Genomic DNA, 22,790 nt, shown 5'->3' with positions numbered 1-22,790 from the left:
AATGATTAGCACTAATTGTTCTTTAAAGAGAAAGTAAATTGTATTTTGATTGAGTGCATGTTTTGAGCCATATTTACCTTACAGCCATGCTTGATGTGACTTTCACATTATTTGCTGCTGTATTAAATGTAGAGGTAGATTAGTCACTATAGGCTGGTAAATTAACCAGGGTTAGATGTTCAGCATGCATCCATTCATATCCATGCATGCCAATCAAAGTACATCTCTAATGAGGGAACAAAGGAGGTGCCATTGTGAAACGTCTAAATATCTTAATTGCATGGTGGTATCTTTCCTTGATTTTTCCTGGAAGCAAATGGGAATTTTTATACTTGTTCCAGGTCATTGGCTCATTGAAGCCAAAACAAAAACATGACAGCTAGGCAACTAGCATTTCCAAAGGGGGTGGTCAACAATGGGAACCTCCATTTTTCCTTTATGACAGGCTGACTTGAGTTTAGTTGCTATGGGTGAGCAAGTGTCGTTTCTCCTTTATTGACTTCTGCTAGATCCTATTCCATTTTTTTCATTTTCTGCCCTGACCCTACACCTTTTCATCTGTGATTCTCCACCTCTGCATTTGGTTCTGATGTCCTGGTTTAACTGGCCTTTTAGATTTACCCATGCCCTACCCTGACTTATTTCTTCTTCTCTTTGATCTTAGGCCTCAATCTCAGCCTTTTGTGTTGGCACCTGGAAAAGGCTACTTTGGTATAATTATCTGGTCCACAAAATCTGGGGCCACTGAGTGACAGTAGACACAAAAAAAGATAATTAAAAACAAAGATCATTATAGGGTATCCATCATACCTAATCTGACCCTTTTAGCGGGCATTCATCTCCCACCATACACCTCAATATAGTATACACATATCTTGCTCACCTAGACTCTTGTATTCCATTTGTGCATGTTTTAATTGCTCATCAACCTTTATTTTTTATCTACAGCTGGGAATGTCCAAAACAAAACTATTCTTCACAGCACAAATTTGACTGGTAAGAACCGCAATGCCACAGCACAGCTAAAAGCGCTTCTCAGCTAATCACAATTAGTGGTCACTTGGCACTTATTTAGAGCAGGGGTTTCCAAACTATGGCCTTTGGGCCAAATCTGGCCTGCTTATATAATGGGGACTCTGATGTAAGGGGGACTTTAATGGGGGCTCTGATGTAAGGGGGGTACTAATATAAGGGGGGCTCAGATGTAAGGGGGGATGCTGATGTAAGGGGGACTTGGATGGGATGGTAACTTTGATGTAAGGGGACTCTGATGGGGATCCTGATGTAAGGTTGGACTCTAATTCATTCAATGAAATGTGATTGTTCATCTATAAAAATAATTTTTTTTTTTTATTTTGACCCATGAATATTTGTAAAATATAGGATGTGGCCCTCATACTAAAAGGTTTGAAGATCCTTGATCTAAAGCCTTGTACGCAGGATCGGATTTTCGGTAGGGAGTTGTGTGATGACAGACTGTTTGCCTAAAAACCAACCATTAGTACGCTCCATCAGACAATTGTTGTCCAACTTTTGGCCAACAAATGTTGGATGTTGGGCTAGTAAATTTTTGGCAGACAATGGTCTGTTTTCAGATTTTCGTATCGTCTGTACATAAGTCCATCACACAAAAGTCCAAAGTCCAAAGTGCAAACAGGCATGCTCGGAATCAATGTTCACCAAACACGACATTAGCAGAAGATGCCCAGTGGGTGGCGCTCAAGAGCTGAAATTCCATGTAGTATGTCACTACATTCATGATTGTTGGCCAACAATTGTGTGCCGTTTGTATGCAGGACAAAATCCAGGCACACGCCCTTCAGACAAAAGTCTAACCCTCTGTTGGCCAACAATCTGATCGTGTGTACGAGGCTTTAAGGTAGCGAAGACCAGTATTATAGATCAATTAGTTGTATTTATATTAGGGAATCTATGATGTATCTTTTGTAGTCTTTTTTATGATGTTAAAGTACAGGCTATATACAGGTTTATTAGCAAGTTTATTCATTTCTAGCCCAACTCACCTGGAATCCCCAAACCCCGGATGCAGGCAATTTCACAATTACCTTGACTCCAACAAAAGTGAGGTGATTTATCATTGACACTTTCCAGCATCTTCCAATTATTCTCTTATCACGTTAAAATAAGCTGGGTCATAAAGCTGTAGGTTGAACTGGGCTAAATGTTAGTTTTCTAATTCCTATCTTTTTAGATAGCAGAACAGAGGAAAGCAGCAACATGCTTTCAGGTACATTTAGCTCGCTTGTGAGTATAGTTTCAGACAGAGTTCTCACAGATGCTGAATTAAAGTTGACCCCCTTCTGCCTTCAGTTGATCTTCTTCTGACCTGCAGTTGACCTCCTGACCTACAGTTGATCTTGTTTTGACCTACAGTTGGCCTCCTTCTGACCTGCATTTGACCTTCTGAATTGTAGTTGATCCTCTGACCCACAGTTAACCTCCTGACCTGCAGCTAATCTTCTTTTGACATATAGTTGACCACTTGACCTGTAGTTGATGATCCTTTGCCCTACAGCTGGTCTCCTTCTGAACTGCAGTTGACCTTTTGACCTGCAGTTGATCTTCTGACCTGTAGTTGACATCCTGACCTGCAGCTGATCTTCTTTTGACCTACAGTTGACCGCTTGACTGGCAGTTGATCTTCTTTTGACCTACAGTTGGAGTCCTGCAGTTGACCTTCTGACCTGTAGTTGATCTTCTGACTTGCAGTTGACATCCTTCTTAGCTGCTTTATTTTTGTTGACTTCTATCGACAGCAAAGCATGTCTAGTACAAGAAAAAACCCATTTACACGGGTCCTTTCATGGCTGTCTTATGAGAAATATGCTGAATATGTAGCCCAGTTCAGCCTCCCTGTAGTGCAGCTTGCTCTTTCAATAGTAAGCTTGCTATAAATTATAGGTGCATAACGGGAAGGTCACTTATCATCTGTTCAGGTTGTAGTTAAGGTTTTTCTTTAATTGGTGATGACATTTTAATATACAAAATTATTTTACAAACATCAATACATACAATCGATCATTCAATGTATCAAAATAGAAGATGTACTGTCAAATGTACAAAATCAGTGACACGTTTTGCAGTTCATACACCCTCTTCAAGACATTATGATCATTTATGACAGATATCCAATATGAAACATCTCACATCTAAAATTAGAAAACAATATATAATAAATTTACATGCACAGGTATATATTTGCAAATGTGCAGATAAAAACTATCCCCACAAAGGAAGAGGGCAAAGGAGAACAGAATGGGGGGAGGAGCAAAAAAGAAACCACACAACCACTTACAAAAACAACAGGTATGTGCATAGAAGTAGTCACATCATCCCAGGCTGCTGGGAGGTATGAGAGGGGACCAGCAGTAGGAGGGGAAGTGGATCAAATGGTCCTATATGGCTAAAGAAACAACAAAATGCAAGGGGTCATCAAGACCTTGGAGTGTATTTAGAACACAAAATGTATATTAAATCTCCAAAAGTAATATCACTAGCAAGCATTAGAAATCTCACATGAATACATACTATATATAAACTACTGTTATAACAGACCGCAGAAATAGTAACACCAAAGACAACAGATTAACTGATCCTGATCCCACAATGTAACAAGTACTTATATGGGTAGGTGTGATTAAAGAAAGGTCTCAGGGATAAAGGAATGCATATAAATCCATCATATCAATTTCGAGGTAACCAGTTTGAAAAAGTAGAATAAAGAATAATAAGGGCCTAATCTGTATTCAAGTGAGAATCTATAGCCCTCACAGCTGCCAGCGCTTTAAATATCGAGCAGGGATACAACTTACCTACAATGCCACCACCACAAAGTCAACTCCCTGGTCTGTAAACTGCCATGGGAAAAGGGTTAGAGGCCCACATTCTTGTGAATTGGTGACCCCATGGTATAGGTATGTATAGATACAGTAATGACTCCCACCGCTGCTTTGGAAGTCCCACATTTCCTATTTTTATCAATGTTACATATAAGGGGTCTATTTATTAAAAACATATGATGTGCAAATGTCTGAGCACTCACCCAGACATCACAGATAATCCCCATATGCGCCTTATGTGTTTACTTTGAACATCAGCTCCAACTAGTGGCCATAATGCTGTATTTTCCTGAAATACCTCAGTCAAGAAAATACTGCATTATGACCACTAGATGGAGCTGAAGATCGTAGGAATTACACATAGTAGACATAATGTGGGGATCATTTTGGATAGTTGTGTGAATGTATAGGCATTGGTACAACATGTTTTAAAATAAATAATCCCCTACTAATCCACAGACCACTGGATTAGTAACAATTGCATCTGTCTTCCCTACAGGGCTAAACTTTGCTTTACACAGTATATATTTTTATGTTTTTCTAGGACCCCCATCATTTGGGTGAACAGGCCTGTTCCTTTGTGGGCACTTCAGGTAAATTCAGTTATCATTTCAAATAGGTGTTGTACACAGATTCACACAGCCCTCATCTCACCTGTACTATCCAGTGAGCTGAAGCCTGTATGTCATCTGCAAATGGGTAGAGTTTAAACCTGAACTTTAGGCAAACAGCTAAATACCCAGCTGAACTACTATTTATGTGAATGGTCTTAAAGTGGAATTAAACCCATCGATTTACCAGTTTCAAAAAGAAAGTTACATTCCCAGCATGTGTCTGGAATGCTGACTGTCACATTGGTTGTCAAAATGTCAATGTCACAATGTCAAACCATTGGTGTCATAACTGATCACATGTGCAGCATCATGAGAGATGAAGATCAGAGGCCAAAATGGCAGCTTCCTTGGCTGAAAATTTTAGGAGAGTTTAGTTCCATTTTAGCTGCCGGTTGGGCCGTTTTTTTTAAACCTTTTAAACTTTTTTTGGTTAGAGTGAAACAATACAATGATGTCACCTATTGTCCTGCCTGCTGATTGGACATGGAAGGTGCAGCAACACATTGATAAGTCATCAGCTCTGACTGGTCGGCTCTTGTCCTGTCAGCACATATGAACTGCAACAGAGCCAAAATGGCATCTCATGCCACCCCTCGTTCCCACAATTTGAGTCCTGCTCTGCAAGGGATGATATCAATGGAGATTATTGTACTTATTCCAGCTAAAGCAAAAAATACATGTAATTATTTTTATTAGAATACACACAACACTATAAGACCTCATTTACACTTTTTTTTGGGGGGGGGGGGACAAAAAATATAGCTTCCCCTATATGCTGCAAAGGCAGCGGAGTGGGGCATACATATGCCATGGCAAAAATGATCTCCACTGTCATATTCAGCGGACGATATCAAGTGAGTGGGGGCACCACACAACCACCCAGCTGTGGCATATTAGTGCAGGGTTTAAGGGGTTGAAACAGGCAGTGAGGAGGTGCTACAATGCCTCCTCACTGCCTGTCATATGCTCCCTGAATAGCGATCTGAAAGTGGATCACTCTTCGGAGCAAAGCAGGTGTAAACTAACCCTTAAAGTTTTTTTTATATTTGCTTGGAGTTCAGCTTGTGCCGCGTACACACGTAGCCGACTATCTGGCGGACTTAGTCCGGCGGACTTCCCGCCGGACTGTCAACCGGACTTTCCAAACGGGCTACTTGCCCACACACGGCACTTTTTCAGCGGACTAATACGGCGTACTAAGTCCGCCGTACTATCCGCCGTACTTTTGAAATGAACGGACTTGCCCACACACGCGGAGGCAAGTCTGCTCATTTTGAGCACGTCTCCAGGTAGGCGGGGCCCGCGAAGGAGATGTCGCTGGCCCCACCACCTGGTATGGACTTAAAGGGGAACCCCAATGCCGAAAAAAATCGGCGTGGGGGTCCCCCCAGGTCCACATCAGACTCTTGTCCAAGCACGCTACCCGGCCCGGCCAGTAAAGGGGGGGACGAGCGAGCGCCCCCCCCCCCAAGCTGTACCAGGCCGTGTGCCCTTAACATGGGGGGTGCCTTGGGGAAGGGGGGGCCGCGCGGCCCCCCCACCCCAAAGCACCTTGTCCCCATGTTGATGAGGACAAGGGCCTCTTCCTGACAACCCTGGCCGTTGGTTGTCTGGGTCTGCGGGCGGGGGGCTTATCGGAATCCAGGAACCCCCTTTAATAAGGGGGCCCCTGGATCCCGCCCCCCCACCCTATGTGAATGAGTATGGGGTACAATGTACCCCTACCCATTCACCTGTAAAAAAAGTAAAAAAAAACACAACACACAAGGGTTAAAATAGTTTATTGCACAGCTCCGGGGGTCTTCCGTCTTCGGGGGTCTTCTCGCTGGACTTCTCCGATATCTTCTGCTAGCTCTTTTACTAGCGGAGGAGCCCGGCATTCTTCCTCGCCGCCGCCCTCTTCTTCCGACTTCGGGGGTCTTGTCCCCCTCTTCGGTTCTTCTTGCCGGGCCACCACGCCTTCTTCTAGCTCTTTTACAGGCGGTGGCCCGGTCTTCTGTCACCGCTGTCGTCACCGCCTTCTGTTCTTCTCTTCAGATGTTGCCTTGTCGCATCCTCGGCTCACAATGGCTCCGACGCGACGTGCGGCGACTTATATAGGGACATCGCCGGATGATGTCCCCGCCCGGCAGAAGAACCGAAGAGGGGGGCAAGACCCCCGAAGTCGGAAGAAGAGGGCGGCGGTGAGGAAGAAAGCCGGGCTCCTCCGCTAGTAAAAGAGCTAGAAGAAGATAGCGGAGGAGTCCGGTGAGAAGACCCCCGAAGACGGAAGACCCCCGGAGCTGTGCAATAAACTATTTTAACCCTTGTGTGTTGTGTTTTTTTGTACTTTATTTTACAGGTGAATGGGTAGGGGTACATTGTACCCCATACTCATTCACATAGGGTGGGGGGCCGGTATCTGGGGGCCCCCTTATTAAACTTGAGTTTGCCGGACTTTTCCACCCAATTGTTTGATCGTGTGTACGCGGCATTGGAGAACATAGTTAACATTCAGTCATTCATAACAGTTGTGTTATTATTGTAAATAAAGACATGCTATGGAGCTGAGAAGGAATGTAGTCAGCATAGGGCATACATGACAGGGTGGATGGGGAACCAGGCACATAAGGGGGTTAAATAATTCAGGATGGCATGGCTAGTACGGACTCTTACCTGATTTGCCCATGAGATGGGGCGATGGGCAGGAGCAGTAAGATATGTTGCTGGGTAGGAGAGGTTAGGACAGTTGCAGAGCAAAAATCGGATAAACATCTCTGTGTAGTCAGTGTCTGTGTTTTCTCACCCTGTAAGAGAAAAAGAAAAGAAAAATTAGCAAACTGGATCAATTGTTAGGTCAGCTCAAGGCTGCTGTTGATGTCCATGGCTCGGCATGCCTCAGCCAGGGCCCGGCCAGCTGCATGCTCGAAAGTCCAGGCCTCTCAAGAGCTTCAGTCCTGATAGGACACCTCAGGCTCAGCGCCGCACTGGGAGCCCGCAAGCAAACCCTTCAGGCCTCCCTGCCAAGTGCACGCATGCTCCGTGGAGGGTGGCCCTGGGAGGAAACCCCAGCGCAGGCAGAGCCTGCGGGAAGTGGACACTCGCCGGTGTGGAGTCTCTGTCCCTTCCTCTGTCATCAGGATTCTGGAGCGGTTGGCTGGTGCTGCTGGCGATGCTCCAGTCAGCGTTCCAGCCCGGGGGGGGGGAGAATGTGTACTGCGGGCACCAGCCTGTCTCTAAGTGTGGGCGGCGGCCCTCATCATGGTCGGGAGGAGCTGCGTGAGAAGGCGGGCACGTATGCCCAGGGAATCACCTCGGCTGGTGCCCGGGAGAGCAGACGATGGTGGGTCACACATGAATGACATCAGCAGCAGGCGGAGGATGAGTACAACGTGGATTACATCACAACGCAGAGGCCTGGCAACTCAGCAGGGATCACAACCTGTGGCTAGAGGGAGGGGAAGGTCTACGGTCCAGAGAGCGTCGGCCCCCACTTCTGCAGATATACGATCGGAGGGGGAGGTCAGTAGCTCTGAGGACAGGGAGCTGGAAGAGGACATCCAGGTGGCACCAAGGGAATCAAGATCTTCAGCCGAGGCAGGGGGGATGTCCCCGCGGCACTACATTCAGCTGACCAGGGAGCTCAGGGCTGATATCCTTATTTGGGACACCTTTTTTCAGTCCTATAGTGGTCGGTCACTGTAGGCGAAGGGTCCGGTTAGTAATGCGGATTTGGTTCTGTTTACAGATGCCACTGGCTCCGTTGGCTACGGGGCTTACTTTCAAGGGCACTGAAGTGCGGAACGGTGGCCTGCAGCCTGGCATTCTGCTGGTTTGTTGAAAAGTCTGGTGCTTTTGCAACTGTTTCCAATAGTCCTGGCGGTTGAACTCTGGGGCGATTCCTTTAGAAAAAAACAAAAAATGGCGATTTCACTGTGACAATATGGGAGAAGTTTCGGCGATCAATAACACTTCGTCCTCTTCCCCACCCGTGGTGCGCCTCTTTTAGTCCCCATTTAGTCTTACTTTATCGGAGATTGAATGCTTTCATCTATGCGGTGCATATTCCTGGTATTTACAACAAAGTATCAGATGCTTTGTCTCATTTTCAGTGGGACGAGATTTGCGTGTTGGCACTGGCAGCAGAGCAACATGGGACCTTGGCCTCAACAGCTGTGGCAGATTGCATTGGAGTCGCCGCTGGATTGATTCAAAATTCCCTGAGTGCTGCTACTTGGGAGGCTGGGATTCCAGGGCTTGGAGGAAATGGATTTCTTTGCTGGATGAGGTAGGTGGGTTGGATTCTGAGGTTGATATTTCATTGATGGTTCTTTATTTTGTTGTTAGTAATTTTGTGAGGGGGGCTTTGGCTTCTTCGGTGGATCGCAATCTGGCAGGCCTTGCTTTTTGGTTTAAAGTTGTCTGGTGTTGGGGATTTTACTAAAGCTTACTTAGTTAAGCAGGCAATGAGAGGTTATTGCAGGGGCTGACGCTACTCGTAGCCCAGTGTCTTTCTCTATTTTAACTTCTATCTTAGACCTTCTGCAGTCGGTTTGTTCTTCAGCTCATGAACAGGCTTTGTTTAAGGTGGCCTTTTTACTGGCATTTTTCAGAGCTCTTTGCATTGGCAAACTGGTCAGTCCGTCCAAACGGGTGGTGGGGGGTTGCTCATGGGCGATGTTGCACTCACTTCGGAATCTGTCCAGTTTAGGATCTAAGTTCCAAGACCGACTAGAGTAGGAAGGGTGTGCAAACGGATTTGTTTCGGGGCAATGGGCCTTGTCTTTGCTTGGTTATGGCTTTGGAGCATTTCTTTCTACTGCGGCCGCAGATAGGCGGCCCCCTGTTAGTACATGAGGATGGTTTTCAATTTGTGTCGGTCTTCCGCAAATGTCTGTTAGTGGCAGGCTTTCACCCCTCGGATTGTCTCATTCCTTCCGCATCGGTGCGGCCACTGAGGCGTCTAGGTGGGGATTGGGTGAGAATGTGGTAAAGCAGATCGTCAGGTGGGAGTCAAACAGATTCCGGTTGTATGTCAGGCCCCACTTACTGTAGGCCCTCAAGGGGCGGGTGTTTTTTTTTTCCTTTTTCTGTCTTTCTGTTACATGTTGTTTGTCTCTTTTTTTTCCCTGTTTGGTGGGTGATGCGATGTTCTTTTTTTTAAATTTTTTATTTCAGGTCGGAGGTGCCTCATCTGGATCCTGGGGCATTCTTATGCATTTTGGGGGATTAAGAGGGCAGATGTCAGGTCTAATGGCAGGCAGTTAGTTCTTCCTCGGGAGATGGGGATCGTTAGATGGATCAGTGTCAGGGGCATGCTTTGGAGTCGGGTGGTTGTTGAGGTTAACTGTTTTGCCAGATTAGACATGCCTCCCGATATTCTTATTATACATGCTGGGCGCAATGATTTGGTTATTAGGTCATCCAGAGAACTGATCAGGGATATAAGATTAGATTTTATTAGGCTTAGAAGTTAATTTCCTGGTATGAGCACACTCTGGTTGGACATTGCCGCACATAATGGCGAGCAGCCAGATCAGTGGGGAGGATTAATAAGGTTTGGATCAAGGTGAATAAGGAGGTGGGGAAGTTTGCTGTTCAGAATGAGGGCCTGGTCATTAGACATTTGGATCTAGAATCTGACGTGTGGCTGTTTCTGAGGGGGGGTAGAGTTCACCTTAAATCCGTGGACACTAGCCTGTAGTTTTTGGGGTTGGAAGATGGCTTACAAAGGGTTTTTCGGGTGTGGAGGGGCACACTAGTGTAAGGCTTAACACTTATGTCAGTTGTCTGGCGGTTTGGGGTTCTTGACGGCGGTCTAAAATCTGGTCATTGGGTAAAAGGCAGGGAACCATCTGAGGTATGGTATCCTTGAGTTGGTATGGTTCACTGCATAGTGACTGGGTAGTGATAAGAACCCTGGGTGGCTGACAGTAGCTGGTTGGGCCCCTGAACCAGTTTTTGCGGCTGGGGTCGCAACTCAGCTATCTGGTGCCTCAGACACAAAATACGTTATGGATATGTGGTACCATCAAGGATCTCAAAGCGTTGTTTCAGGTTTAAAGCATTTATTATGTTCTGTTATGTATATAAAGTATATGTGAATAAAAGGCCTTCTTCTGCCATTTTACCCTACATAAGGGTTGTGTGTTTTTTCTATAAGTGGGGGAAGGGGGAACATAGGGAATACTGGTGGGGGGGGAGCATAAGGTTAGTTCAGGGAGCTCTGATCTACCCTAGTCATGCTCTAATTGTATTTCGCTGCTTTTATCTTTGTGAAACTTCATTGAATGTTTCCTTTTCTCTTAGGTTCTTGTTGCGTTAATCAGCTTTTTGGAAACCATGCTGCTGACCTATCTGGGATACAAGGTAAGTCTAATTTCCCAGATAGCAAGGATAACTTGACAAAAATTTGTAACTTGCTGCACATTTTCACTGGCAAGTTGTACACCTGCAGAACACTTAAAGCACAAGTTCTTTGTGTGTTGAAAGGGGTCTGAGAACCAGGATAATAGGCAGAACAGGGACATGGCTGCATTTGAATTGTCATCCCAGATCTGTTAAAACCTCATGTTTTACACAACCCCCTATATATATGGGTTTTGTTTGGGTACTCCAGTTTCCCCCCACAATTTAAATAAATAAGATTGCACCCTCGTTAACTGGAAGAGGACTGTATTACTGTGGTTAGGGTATTTTATTTTGTTCTATGTGGAAATGTAGTTTATACCTCTCATGAGATAAGGTAGACTAAAGTTTTACTTACAGATGGAAATATTTGCCGTAAATTGATTTTGGCAGTAATTAGCAGGTAATTCATTCTTAGGTCAATTCCCCTCTGAGTTGTAATGATCCAGTCTATTTTAATTAACTCCCTGTCTGGGGGAAGTAAACAACACTGGCAGGGCCTGTAAACCTAAAATCGATTGCTGCTGCATTGTTCCAGCCATGTGTAATGTATGTCATTTGATGAACACCATACATTAAGTGGCTGGTGTATGGATCACTGTAGTGGAAAGCTTTGTTGTTTGAAAGCTGCATTGGTTTGCACACACAACCGTTATATGATTGCAGTGGCGGCTCCTGAAGAGCATGCGCTATGCGTTTTTTGTAAAATTAAAGTTGCCTAAACTGCAGTTTGGTTTGGGTGTAATTATCTAAATTGGGCCTCAGCATCAGTTTGACTGGACCGTGATATGTTCAGCCTGGCCACAGGGGGCACTGCCTCTTCTGGCAGGCATGGAACTATAGTCTAGTCAGGTGCTTAAGTTACTCTCTCTCGGAGCCCACCCAGTGGGAGGGGCGCTCTCGCTGTGCTTTCTGGGAGAGGGTACTTAAGGTGCTGAGGTCAGGTGATTCGGGGTTCCGGTCCAGTATGATGTGCTGACTACATGGTCCTGGTCCTCCTGACCAGCCCCCAGGAAGGCTATGGCCTGGGGTGCGGATCCACCCCACTTTAATGTCTTGGGGCTGGCTAGCCCAAGGCAAGAAAACTAAAGGAGGATTCTGAGGTGGTTGGGTGCCGTCTCCGGTTCGGGAGAGACCCAGTGTACTTCAAGCATTCCAAGGGAGGACTCTTCGGAAGAACACCACGTACGGGTTGGTTTTCTTAGCAAGAGCCTGGAAGGGCTGAAGTAACTGAGAGAATCCGGTCTTGTGGATGTCGCCAAGAAGGCTGAAAGATCCAGGTATCCTACAAGTGTTCTAAAGCTTAGTTTTCCTACGGGTTTTACAACAACGTCTGTGGCAGAGACAGTATCTTTTACATTTTTACAACAACATCTGTGGCAAAGACTTGTTCCTATGTAAACACCAAGTTGGCTGCTAGGCTTTCCGAGAGAGGGACTGTCCAACCTGAGTGACCATCCAGCTGCGAATGGCTATTCTCTGGATGCAGTCAAAGTAAGCAAGTTCTTCAATGTTTTTGACTTTGACACTAAGAGTACCTGAACTTCCTTTCCAATCCTCTGATCCCAAGTTGAAAGACCATTCAATTGTCTGAGCTTTGCAAATAAAATCCATTCAAGTGGATCTATTGTCAGTCTCAAGTTACTGGGTCATCTACCACGGGACATCCCCTAGACGTGCAACAAGGAGAACGGAGGGTAACGGTAAGCCCAAAAATAACCAGCAGCTCCTTCGGGGGTTAGTGCTACATTATCATTCCTCATCTTCCCTAAATGATGCGAGAAACTGATACCCACTCAGACCACCTATGTCTGTCCTTAAGGATGGTCACATGTGCTACAGATTGGGCCAATTAACCCTGAGAACCAAATTAAGTTCAGAACAATTGTAGAAATAATGTATTCTGACCATCGTGTAATATACTATATATATATATATATATATATATATATATATATATATATATATATATATATACACATACACAGTATACAGCCATGGCCAACAGTTTTGAGAATTACTCAAATATTTATTTTCACAAGGTCTGCTGCTTCAGTGTTTTTAGACTTTTTTTGTCAGATGTTCCTATGGTATACTGAAGTATAATTACAAGCATTTCATAAGTGTCAAATGTTTTTATTGAAAATTACAGTAAGTTTGACGTCATCTTCCGTTAGTGGTATCGGCCTCAATTTTGGCTGTTCCTTGGTCGGATCACGACCCGGTGCTAGTTGTCTGTCACTCTATTCTAGATAGACCTAGATTTTCTCCTTGGGTGATGAATGATTCCCTTCTTTCACATGCAGGGGTGACGGCGGATATTGTTAGGGCTTCGGAGGACTACTTTCGTGAGAACCTGGGCTCGGTGCAGTCTCCGGTGGTCCTCTGGGAGGCTTATAAAGCGGTGTTACGAGGTCGAATAATTGGTCTGGCTTCGGCCCGCAAGAGGGCTAGAGAGATGAAACAAAAAGAGCTTGAGTCCCGATTGGAGTCACTATCCGAGCAGTTTAAACAATTTCCCACCCCGGGCAACCGTAAGTTGCTGGAATTAGCCAGATCGGAGCTTGATCTGTGCCTCACTGAGGGTGCTGAGCGTATACTACGCTGGTCCCGCCAGCGGTGGTATGCGAGAGCAAATAAGCCCAACCGTATGCTAGCTAACAGACTCCGAACCTTTACCCCTAAATTGAACCCGATAACCTTGCGAGATCGCAACAATGTCCTATCAGGGAACCCGAAGCATGTTTTGGAAGAATTTGGGTACCGCCTTGCGAAGCTGTACGCGGCACCGGGGGGCAATGCGGCTCAGAGCACGGCAGACTTCCTGGAAAGCCTTTCGCTTCCATCCTTAACGGGGGCTCACGTTACCCTCATGGATAGGGATATTCAGCTCACCGAAGTTCTGCAAGCAATAAAAGAGCTTAAGGTGGGAAAACGTCCTGGGCCTGATGGGTACACCGCACTTTATTATAGGAAGCTGGCATCGGTAGTAGCCCCCCACCTGGTGGCAATGTACAATTCGGTGAAAAACGGCAGCCCTCTCTCCCCAGATCTTCTGACAGCAAATGTGGTGATGATTCCTAAACCGGACCGTGACCACTCATCTTGGGCTAATTTCAGGCCGATCTCGCTCATCAATGTAGATATGAAACTCTTGACAAAAATCTTGGCGACTCAACTAAACTCTTTTCTCCCCCGTTTAATAAAAAAAGACCAGGTTGGCTTCGTACCACAGAGACAGGCGGGTGATGCAATTCGACATATAATTCAACTCCAACATATAGCCCAGGCTCGCTCTCAGGAATCCATGCTTCTCTCCCTCGATATAAATAAGGCCTTTGACTCCTTATCCTGGCCCTATCTTATGTCTGTCCTACGGCACTATGGGTTCGGGACTTCTTTTATGACTTGGATGTCGGCCCTATACAATTCTCCCCGAGCAAAAATTAAATATTACGGATTTGAATCCCCCATTTTTAATATCCACAGGGGAACCCGCCAGGGATGCCCGCTGTCACCCCTTCTTTTTGTGTTGGCACTGGAACCTCTGGCGGAGGCAATAAGAGCTCATCCAGATATCCTGGGCATAGAAATAGCGGGGTGCCCACATAAGATCTCCTTATTCGCTGATGACATTCTCCTTTCTGTCACCTCTCCTAGAACTTCCCTGCCAAACTTACATACACTGTTGCAATCCTTTGCTTCTCTCTCAGGACTCCAAATTAACTCATCTAAATCAAAGGCATTGTCGACTAACCTCTCTGTGGAATTACTGGGAGACTTGCAGTCGGCCTTTCCTTACCAATGGGTTTCCTCTTTGCCTTATTTGGGAATCCGCCTCACATCGGCATATCAGGCTTTATATCAGGCAAATTATCCACCTTTATTCAAAAAACTGACGGATATGTTGTCGGCATGGTCCTCCTTACCTCTCTCATGGTTTGGGAGAATAACAGCCATCAGAATGGCTTATCTCCCGAAATTACTTTACTATTTTAGGGTTCTCCCCATCCCAATTCCCTCCCACGTCCTCAATACCCATCAGCGTAAGATCCTGCAATTTATCTGGGGATCGTCTCGCCCCCGTATTAATAAACAAATCCTGTTCGCCAACAAAAGTAATGGGGGCCTCTCGGTCCCGAATATAAGAGACTACTACGTGGCTGCTACCATTGCTCCGCTCTCTCATCTCCATGAGACGTATCAACTCCCGCTATGGGCGACTATTGATCTGCTTGAGACTGACCCCGTCCCAATTTCTTCCTTACCATGGCTCCCGCCTATACATCGCCCTAAGATCACAGGGCCTTGTATGATTCATACGCTACGAGTTTGGGACTCAGTGAAGTACTCGGCGGGGCTGGCTTCTCCCCATCTCCCGCTGTTGCGACTTTTACGTTGCCCACTTTTCCCTCCAGGCCTTAACGACACAGCGCAATTCAGGTGGTGGACCATGAATGGCTTCGGCGACGTACACTCCTTGCTTACTCCCACTAAAATCTTAACCTATGATGCTTTACGCTCGTCACATGACATACCTCTACGAGAATATTTCAGGTATCTACAGATCCGTCATTTCCTCCGGAGTCTCATTAAATCTCAGGACGCCCCATACAGGTTGACACCGTTTGAGAGCATCTGCAGATCCAGGCCCCACTCCCCTGGTCTGATATCTATGATATACTCAGCTCTGGTTTCTAAGAGGAGACCTCCAGTGCGGTCTTACCATTCACAGTGGGAGAGAGAGTTAGGGAAGAAGCTGGACCCAGAGGAATGGCAGGCAATGACTCTAGCTATATCCAACTGCTCGCGCAATGTAGTGATTCTGGAAAATGCATATAAGGTGTTATACCGGTGGTATTATACCCCGACGCGCCTGGCTCGCTTTGTCCCATCCTGTTCCCCTCTTTGCTTTAGGGAATGTGCCCAAGAAGGCACTATGGCCCATATTTGGTGGACGTGCCCACGGGTGTGCAGACTATGGGTCAGGGTGTACGCATTGCTTCGTAGCCTACTTCGAGTGAATCTTAAAAGGGATCCGTTTGAGGCACTCCTTGGCAAACCAATCACTGCGCTATTACGCCCAGAGCGCCAATTGGCGCAACATCTGTTTACTGCAACTAAATTGACAATAGCCAGAGCATGGAGAACCCCAGCCCTGAGTTTCGAAGCGGTCAAGAACCGACTGAATGATGTTATGGTCAATGAAAAATTGTCTTCTGTTGTTTCTGACACTCATGCCAAGTTCCTACGTGTCTGGCAGCCCTGGATTGCATATCATTATTCTCCTAGATTCAATGTTGCTATATTATCAATGTAGGGACCGGTGGTGCACAACCTGCGAGCCCATTCTCTTCCCTCCCTCCCCTCTCTCTTCCTTGACCCTCCTTCCTTCTCTCTTTTAACCCTCACTACTTCTCCCCTGTTTCTTACTCAACGACCTCTTTTAATCTTCTCTTGACTCATTATACATCTTTTTCTCTCCTTCTTTCTTTTGTCTTACCAATTACCAGTAGATGATTACTATGGGCTGTTACTGTATTGTATGACATACTTCTGTTGCAGTCATGTGAAAACCCGGGTTCTCCCGGACACAGAAAATGTTAGAATCCCCTGGGCAACAGCCTTCTTTAATAACTTCTATACTGTGAAACACCTGAACTGTTATTTGTATGACAGCCTATTGTATTGGAATGTAAGCTTGTTAATTAATACTAATAAAACCTTTGTAAAAGAAAATTACAGTAAGTTTATGCAAGCAGTCAATATTTGCAGTGTTGACCCTTCTTTTTCAAGACTTCTGCAATTCACCCTGGCATGCTGTCAATCAAATTCTGGGCCACATCCTGACTGATGGCAGCCCATTTTTGCATAATCAATACCTGGAGTTTTTCAGAATTTGTGTTGTCTTTTTTTTTGTTCACCTGCCTCTTGAGGATTGACCACGAGTTCTCAATGGGAATAAAGTCTGGGGAGTTTCCTGGCCATGGACCCAAAATTTTGTAGTTTTGTTCCCCCGAGCCACTTAGCTATCATGTTTGCTTTATGGCAAGGTGCTCCATCATGAAGGAAAAGGCATTGTTCGACACCAAACTGTACTTGGATGGTTTTAAGACGTTGCTGTTAGAGGATGTTTTTGTACCATTTTTTATTCATGGTTGTGTTCTTAAGCCCCATACACACGATCGGAAATCCCACCAGCAAAAGTCTGATGAGAGCTTTTGGTCGGAAATTTCAAGATTGAGAACAGGTTCTCTATTTTGCCGATGGAAAAAGTTCCGAACGTAAATTCCAATCGTCTGTAGCAATTCCGACACACAAAATTCCTATGCATGCTCGGAAGCATTGAACTTAAATTTCTCGGCTCCTCATAGTGTTGTACGTCACCTCGTTCTTGACGGTCGAAAGTTCCGAGAACTTTTGTATGACCGCGTGTATGCAAGCCAAGCTTGAGCGGAATTCCGTTGGAAAAACCATGCAAGATTTTTCAGACGAAAATTCAGATCGTGTGTATGTGGCATTAGGCAAAATTGTGAGTGAGCCAACTCCCTTGGCTGAAAAGCAACCTCACTCAGGAATGGTTTCAGGATGCTTTACTGTTAGCATGACACAAGAACAATGGCAGCACTCACCATTTCTTCTCCAGACAAGGTTTTTTCCAGATGCCCCAAACAATGGGAAAGGGGATTCATCAGAGAAAAGGACTTTACCCTAGTCCTCAGCAGTCCAATCCCTGTGCCTTTTGCAGAATTTCAGTCTGTCCCTGATATTTTTCCTGGAGAGAAGTGCCTTCTTTGCTGCCCTTCTTGACAGCAGGCCATCCTCCAAAAGTCTTTGCCACACTGTGCATGCAGATGCCCTCACACCTGTGTGCTGCCATTCATGAGCAAGCTCTGCTCTGGTGGTGCCCCTATCCCGCAGCTGAATCAATTATAGGAGACGGCCCTGGTGCTTTCTGGACTTTCTTCGGTGCTCCGAAGCCTTCTTTACAAATAAGGTGGAAATGTTTTATATGGGATTAAGTTAATTTTCATGGCAAAGATGGACTTTGCAATTAATTGCCATTTATCTGATCACTCTTCAAAACGTGTTGGAATATATGCAAATTGCCATAAGAAAAATGGAGGCTGTGCAGACTTTGTGAAAATTAATATTTGTATCATTCTCAACATTTTTGGCTGTATATACAGGTGCATCTCAAAAAATTAGAATATCATCAAAAAGTTAATTTATTTAAGTAATTCAACTCAAAAAATGAAACTCATATATTATGTAGATTCATTACTCACAGAGTGATATATTTCAATCATTTCTTTCTTTTGATGATTATGGCTTACAGCTAGTGAAAACCAGAAATTCAGTATCTCATAAAACTAGAATATTACATAAGACCAATAAAAAAAATGAATTTTTAATACAGAAATGTTGCCTTACTGAAAAGTATGTCCATGTACATTATAGTATGCACTCAATACTTGGTCGGGCTCCTTTTGCATGAATTACAGCATCAATGCGGCATGGCATGGAGACGATCAGTCTGTGGCAATGCTGAGGTGTTATGGAAGCCCAGGTTGCTTTGATAGCAGCCTTTAGCTCGCCCACATTGTTGGGCCTGGTGTCTCTCATCTTCCTCTTGACAATACACCACAGATTCTCTATGGACTTTAGGTCAGGCCAGTTTGCTGGCCAATTAAGACTGGACCTCATGCAACTTAGATTCTATGCCTCTCCACTCTTCCTCCAGACTCTGAAACCTTGAATTCCAAATGAAAGGCAAAATTTACTTTCATCCGAAAAGAGGACTTTGGACCACTGAGCAACAGTCCAGTCTTTTCTCTCCTTAGCCCAGGTAAGACATTTCTGACATTGTCTCTGGTTCAGGAGTGGCTTAACACAAGGATCGCGACAGTTGTAGCTCATGTCCGGGATATGTCTGTGTGTGGTGGCTCTTGAAGCACTGAAACCAGCCATAGTCCACTCCTTGTGAATCTCCCCCAAATTCTTGAATGGCCTTTGCTTCACAATCCTCTCAAGTCTGTGATTATCCCTGTTAATTGTACACTTTTTTCTACCATACGTTTTCCTTCCACTCAACTCTCCATTAATATGCTTGGATACAGCACTCTGTGAACAGCCAGCCTCTTTAGCAATGACCTTCTGTGACTTACCTTCCTTATGGAGAGTGTCAATGACTGTCTTCTGGACAACTGTCAAGTCAGCAACCTTCCCCATAATTGTGTAACTTTCTAAATGAGACTGAAAGACAATTTAAAGGCTCAGGAAACCTTGAATTAGATGATTAGAGTGTGACACCATGAGTTTACAATATTAGACTTTTTCACAATATTCTAATTTTCTGAGATACTAAATTTTAGTTTTTTTTACTAGCTGTAAGCCTTAATCATCAAAATTAAAAGAAAGAAATGTTTGAAATATATCACTCTGTGTGTAATGAATCTATATAATATATGAGTTTCACTTTTTGAATAAAATTACTGAAATAAATAACTTTTTGATGATATTCAATTTTTTTGAAATGCACCTGTAAATACAGTGTATGAAATTTAGGACATGAAAGAAATTTAAAAAAAAATGTTGTTCTGTTTTAGACGTCTATGAACCAAAGGCAATGATTTTTTTTCTCGGCATATAGTCAATACTACCACAAAATAAATTCTTAAAACCATACAGTTTGCACACATTAAAATTATAAAGAGCACTATATCCAATATTTTTCAAAGTAGAGTTCACAGATCTTATTTCAATTCAAAATCCACATGTTATTTCAGCATGTTTCAAATGCTTCAAACATCTTCATCAGGTGCACATGTGAACCATATCTGTGTGGGGACAAGGCAAATACTGATTCCGAACAGATAAAAGTACACTAGACATCACCCCCGAGTGTATGGGATGGGATACACTCAGTGGATGATGTCTGGAGTACTTTGATCTGTTGAGAATCAGCATTTGCTTTGATTACCAACTCTATGTCCCTCAGATGTTCCCTTTTGGAATTGAGAATTTCCACTCCAGCAAACTGTATGGAGACTTATTATTTTATACTACTAGGTTTCCCCACACAGATACTGTTCACATGTGCTCTTGTTGAAGATGTTTAAAGCATTCGAAACGCGTTGAGATAACACTTGCATGTTGAATTGAAATAAGATCTGTGAACTCTACTTTTCAATATATTGGATATGATGCCATACACAATTTAAATGTTTATACGATAAACTTTATGGTTTTAAGAATTTATTTTGTTGTACTATTGACTATATGCCATATTCCATTGCAACACAAATTCTTTTTTGTTTCATATGTATTCTAGGATGTGGGCATATAGGACAGAGTACCTTTATCCTTTTTGGATGTACTGTTTCAAATGTCGCTTTATGCATTGACATACCTCCTTAGACCCAGTCTGTCAGGACAGTATGGTCACCTGCTGACTTGGCACCCTCCACAGACAGCTTAACCACTTCAGCCCCGGAAGATCTGGCTGCTCAATGACCAGGCAATTTTTTGCAATTCGGCACTGCGTCGCTTTAACTAACAATTGCGTGGTCGTGCAACGCTGTACCCAAACAAGATTGACGTCCTTTTTTTCCCACAAATAGAGCTTTCTTTTGGTGGTATTTAATCATCTCCGAGGTGATATGAGAAGCACGGGACAATACTACTAAGGTCTTGAATCTAATACATATAGCTAATCTATCTAAGCTCCAGTGTGTGTTCCTTGGGACAGATGCAGAGAAGGCATTTGATTGAGTTAATTGGCAGTGTATTTTTCCGGGTTCTGCGATATATAGGGTTGGGAGAGAACATGCTACGATGGATCTTAAGTATTTATACTTTACCTAGTGCTCAGGTAAAGGTAAACAGAGTATTATCCCCCTCTTTTGAGATCACCAATGGGAACAGGCAGGGCTGCCCATTGTCACCCCTTCTTTTAGCACTCTCTCTAGAACCCTTCCTCTGTAGGATTCACTTAAACCGGGACATCCAGGGACTGACAGTTGAAAAAACCCAGTATAAGATTTCAGCTTATGCTGATGATATGCTTTTTTTTCTGTGACCAACCCAATGATAAGGCTATAGAAGCACAAAACACTATAGACTCACCACTGACCACCACTATAAGGGTGCGCTAACTCCTGGCCACTGAAATATGCAAGCTCTGTGCATAGCATAGCGCTGACCCCTACACTTTGACTTCTTGCAATGTATATGTCCTAAACTTAGTAATACAGTTTTGGGGGTGTTTGTTCTGTCCTGGTATTTTATAGCTTAAAAAAAAACAAAAACAGTCAGACTTGATGGACTATTTCATCTTGTTTCTGCCTTCCCTTTTCTATGTTTCTGATATCCCTTCTTAACCTATACTCTGAAATGGAGTGATATGCTAACCTATCATATTTTAAGATCAACTTAACTAAGTCAGAGGCTATGGGAATTGCAATTCCCAAAGACATGTTGAGATTGAAAAACTATGAATTTAAATGGACGGATTATGCCTTGAACTATTTGGGTACACGTATCCCAGCAGACCTCTCACATATGTTTGAGCCTAATTTTACACCACTTCTACAAAGGGTTCAGAGTCTCCTAGAGAGATGGCACAAGGGATTCCATTCCCGGATTAGAAGAGGTAATATACTCAAAATGAATATTTTACCAAAGTTTTTATACTTATTTCAGGCATTATCCATTGCTATCCCTAGGCAATATTTTAAACAGATTGATACACTCTTTATGGGATATATCTGGGCACAGAAACATTCAAGGATTAGAAGATCCTTGTTGACCCTTCCCAAGCAATACGGCGGGTTGGCCATACCTGACGTTTATAAATACTATCAAGCAGCCATACTGAAGCCTCATACACACGGTCGGACTTTGTACAAACTTTTCCGTGGACTTTTGTACAAAGGGCGTGGTCCACAAATTTGTATTGCATACACACGGTCGGACTTTTTGACAACAAACACGAACGTAGTGACATCACAACGTACTGACGCCACTTCAAAAGAGGACGTTCAATGACTCCAGCGCCACCTTTGGTCAACTTCTGTATTGTAGTCTGATCTTTTGCATTGGTTCTGAGCATGCGTGTTTGTACCTTGTACAAAAGTCCAATGCTTTTGCGTACACACGGTCGGACTTTGCTCCATCGGACTTTTGTTGCCAGAAAGTTTGTCCGTTCGCACAGCCAACAAAAGTCAGATGAAAACAGAAAAAGTTTTTCCGATGGAGCGTACACACAGTCGGATGTTGCTCCAAAACAGCTAATTTGCATGTTTGTTGTCAAAAAGTCCAACCGTGTGTACGGGCCTTGAGTCGAATAATTGACTGGTGCCGACACGGAGACTTAAAGATATGGCCGAATCAGGAACAAGCACAGAGCAGGGCCTTATTACATAGAGCACCTTGGTGCTACAGGGAACTTCCATCTACGATTAAGACACATGCATTGATAAGAATGTGCTATGGATTTATTACTAAAGGGAAGCTATTATCATTAGAGTACCCACTATTCCCCATTTTGGGAAACCCACAATTTGCACCAGGACTGTGGAAGGAGTCCTTTGGGGCACTAATAGAAAAGGGGCTATATCAGGCCTCCCATTTCTTAGAAGCAGGATCGTGGTCCACTTGGCAAACACTGATATCTAGTTCCAACTTATACCATCTAGATTTCTGGTGTGCAGCACAATTGAGACACTTTTTGCAGACCTTGCCTCCGTTCGGTAACTTTACGTGGAAGTTAACGAGATTTGAAGAATATTGTAATGAGAAAGGGTTACTCTCTCATGTTCTTTCGAAGATGTATGACCTATTGGTCAGACCTTGAGAGGATTTCCAATTGCCATTCCTAGGCAAATGGGAAATCGGAACTAGGTCAAACTTTTTTAGATGAACAGCG

At 44.2% G+C, this 22,790-nt stretch overlaps 1 protein-coding gene across 2 annotated transcripts in view; it reads left to right on the top strand.

The window, feature by feature from the left end:
* Nucleotides 1-22,790, top strand: part of LOC143961100 (potassium channel subfamily T member 2-like) — a 439,371-nt gene that overhangs the window by 184,750 nt on the left and 231,831 nt on the right. For both annotated transcript variants that reach the window (XM_077470267.1, XM_077470268.1), the window contains exons 4-6: nt 949-996; nt 4,405-4,453; nt 10,763-10,822. In XM_077470267.1, coding sequence (XP_077326393.1) covers nt 949-996; nt 4,405-4,453; nt 10,763-10,822 — 157 coding nt within the window. The remainder of the gene's footprint in view (nt 1-948; nt 997-4,404; nt 4,454-10,762; nt 10,823-22,790) is intronic.

This window comes from Lithobates pipiens, unplaced genomic scaffold (assembly GCF_037356315.1).
Source record: "Lithobates pipiens isolate NorthernLeopardFrog02 unplaced genomic scaffold, aLitPip1_a1.2 Scaffold_8, whole genome shotgun sequence".
In the NCBI taxonomy this organism is placed as follows: Eukaryota; Metazoa; Chordata; class Amphibia; order Anura; family Ranidae; genus Lithobates; species Lithobates pipiens.
Note: the sequence above shows the minus strand (reverse complement) of the source record. Positions and strands in the feature narration are given on the sequence as shown.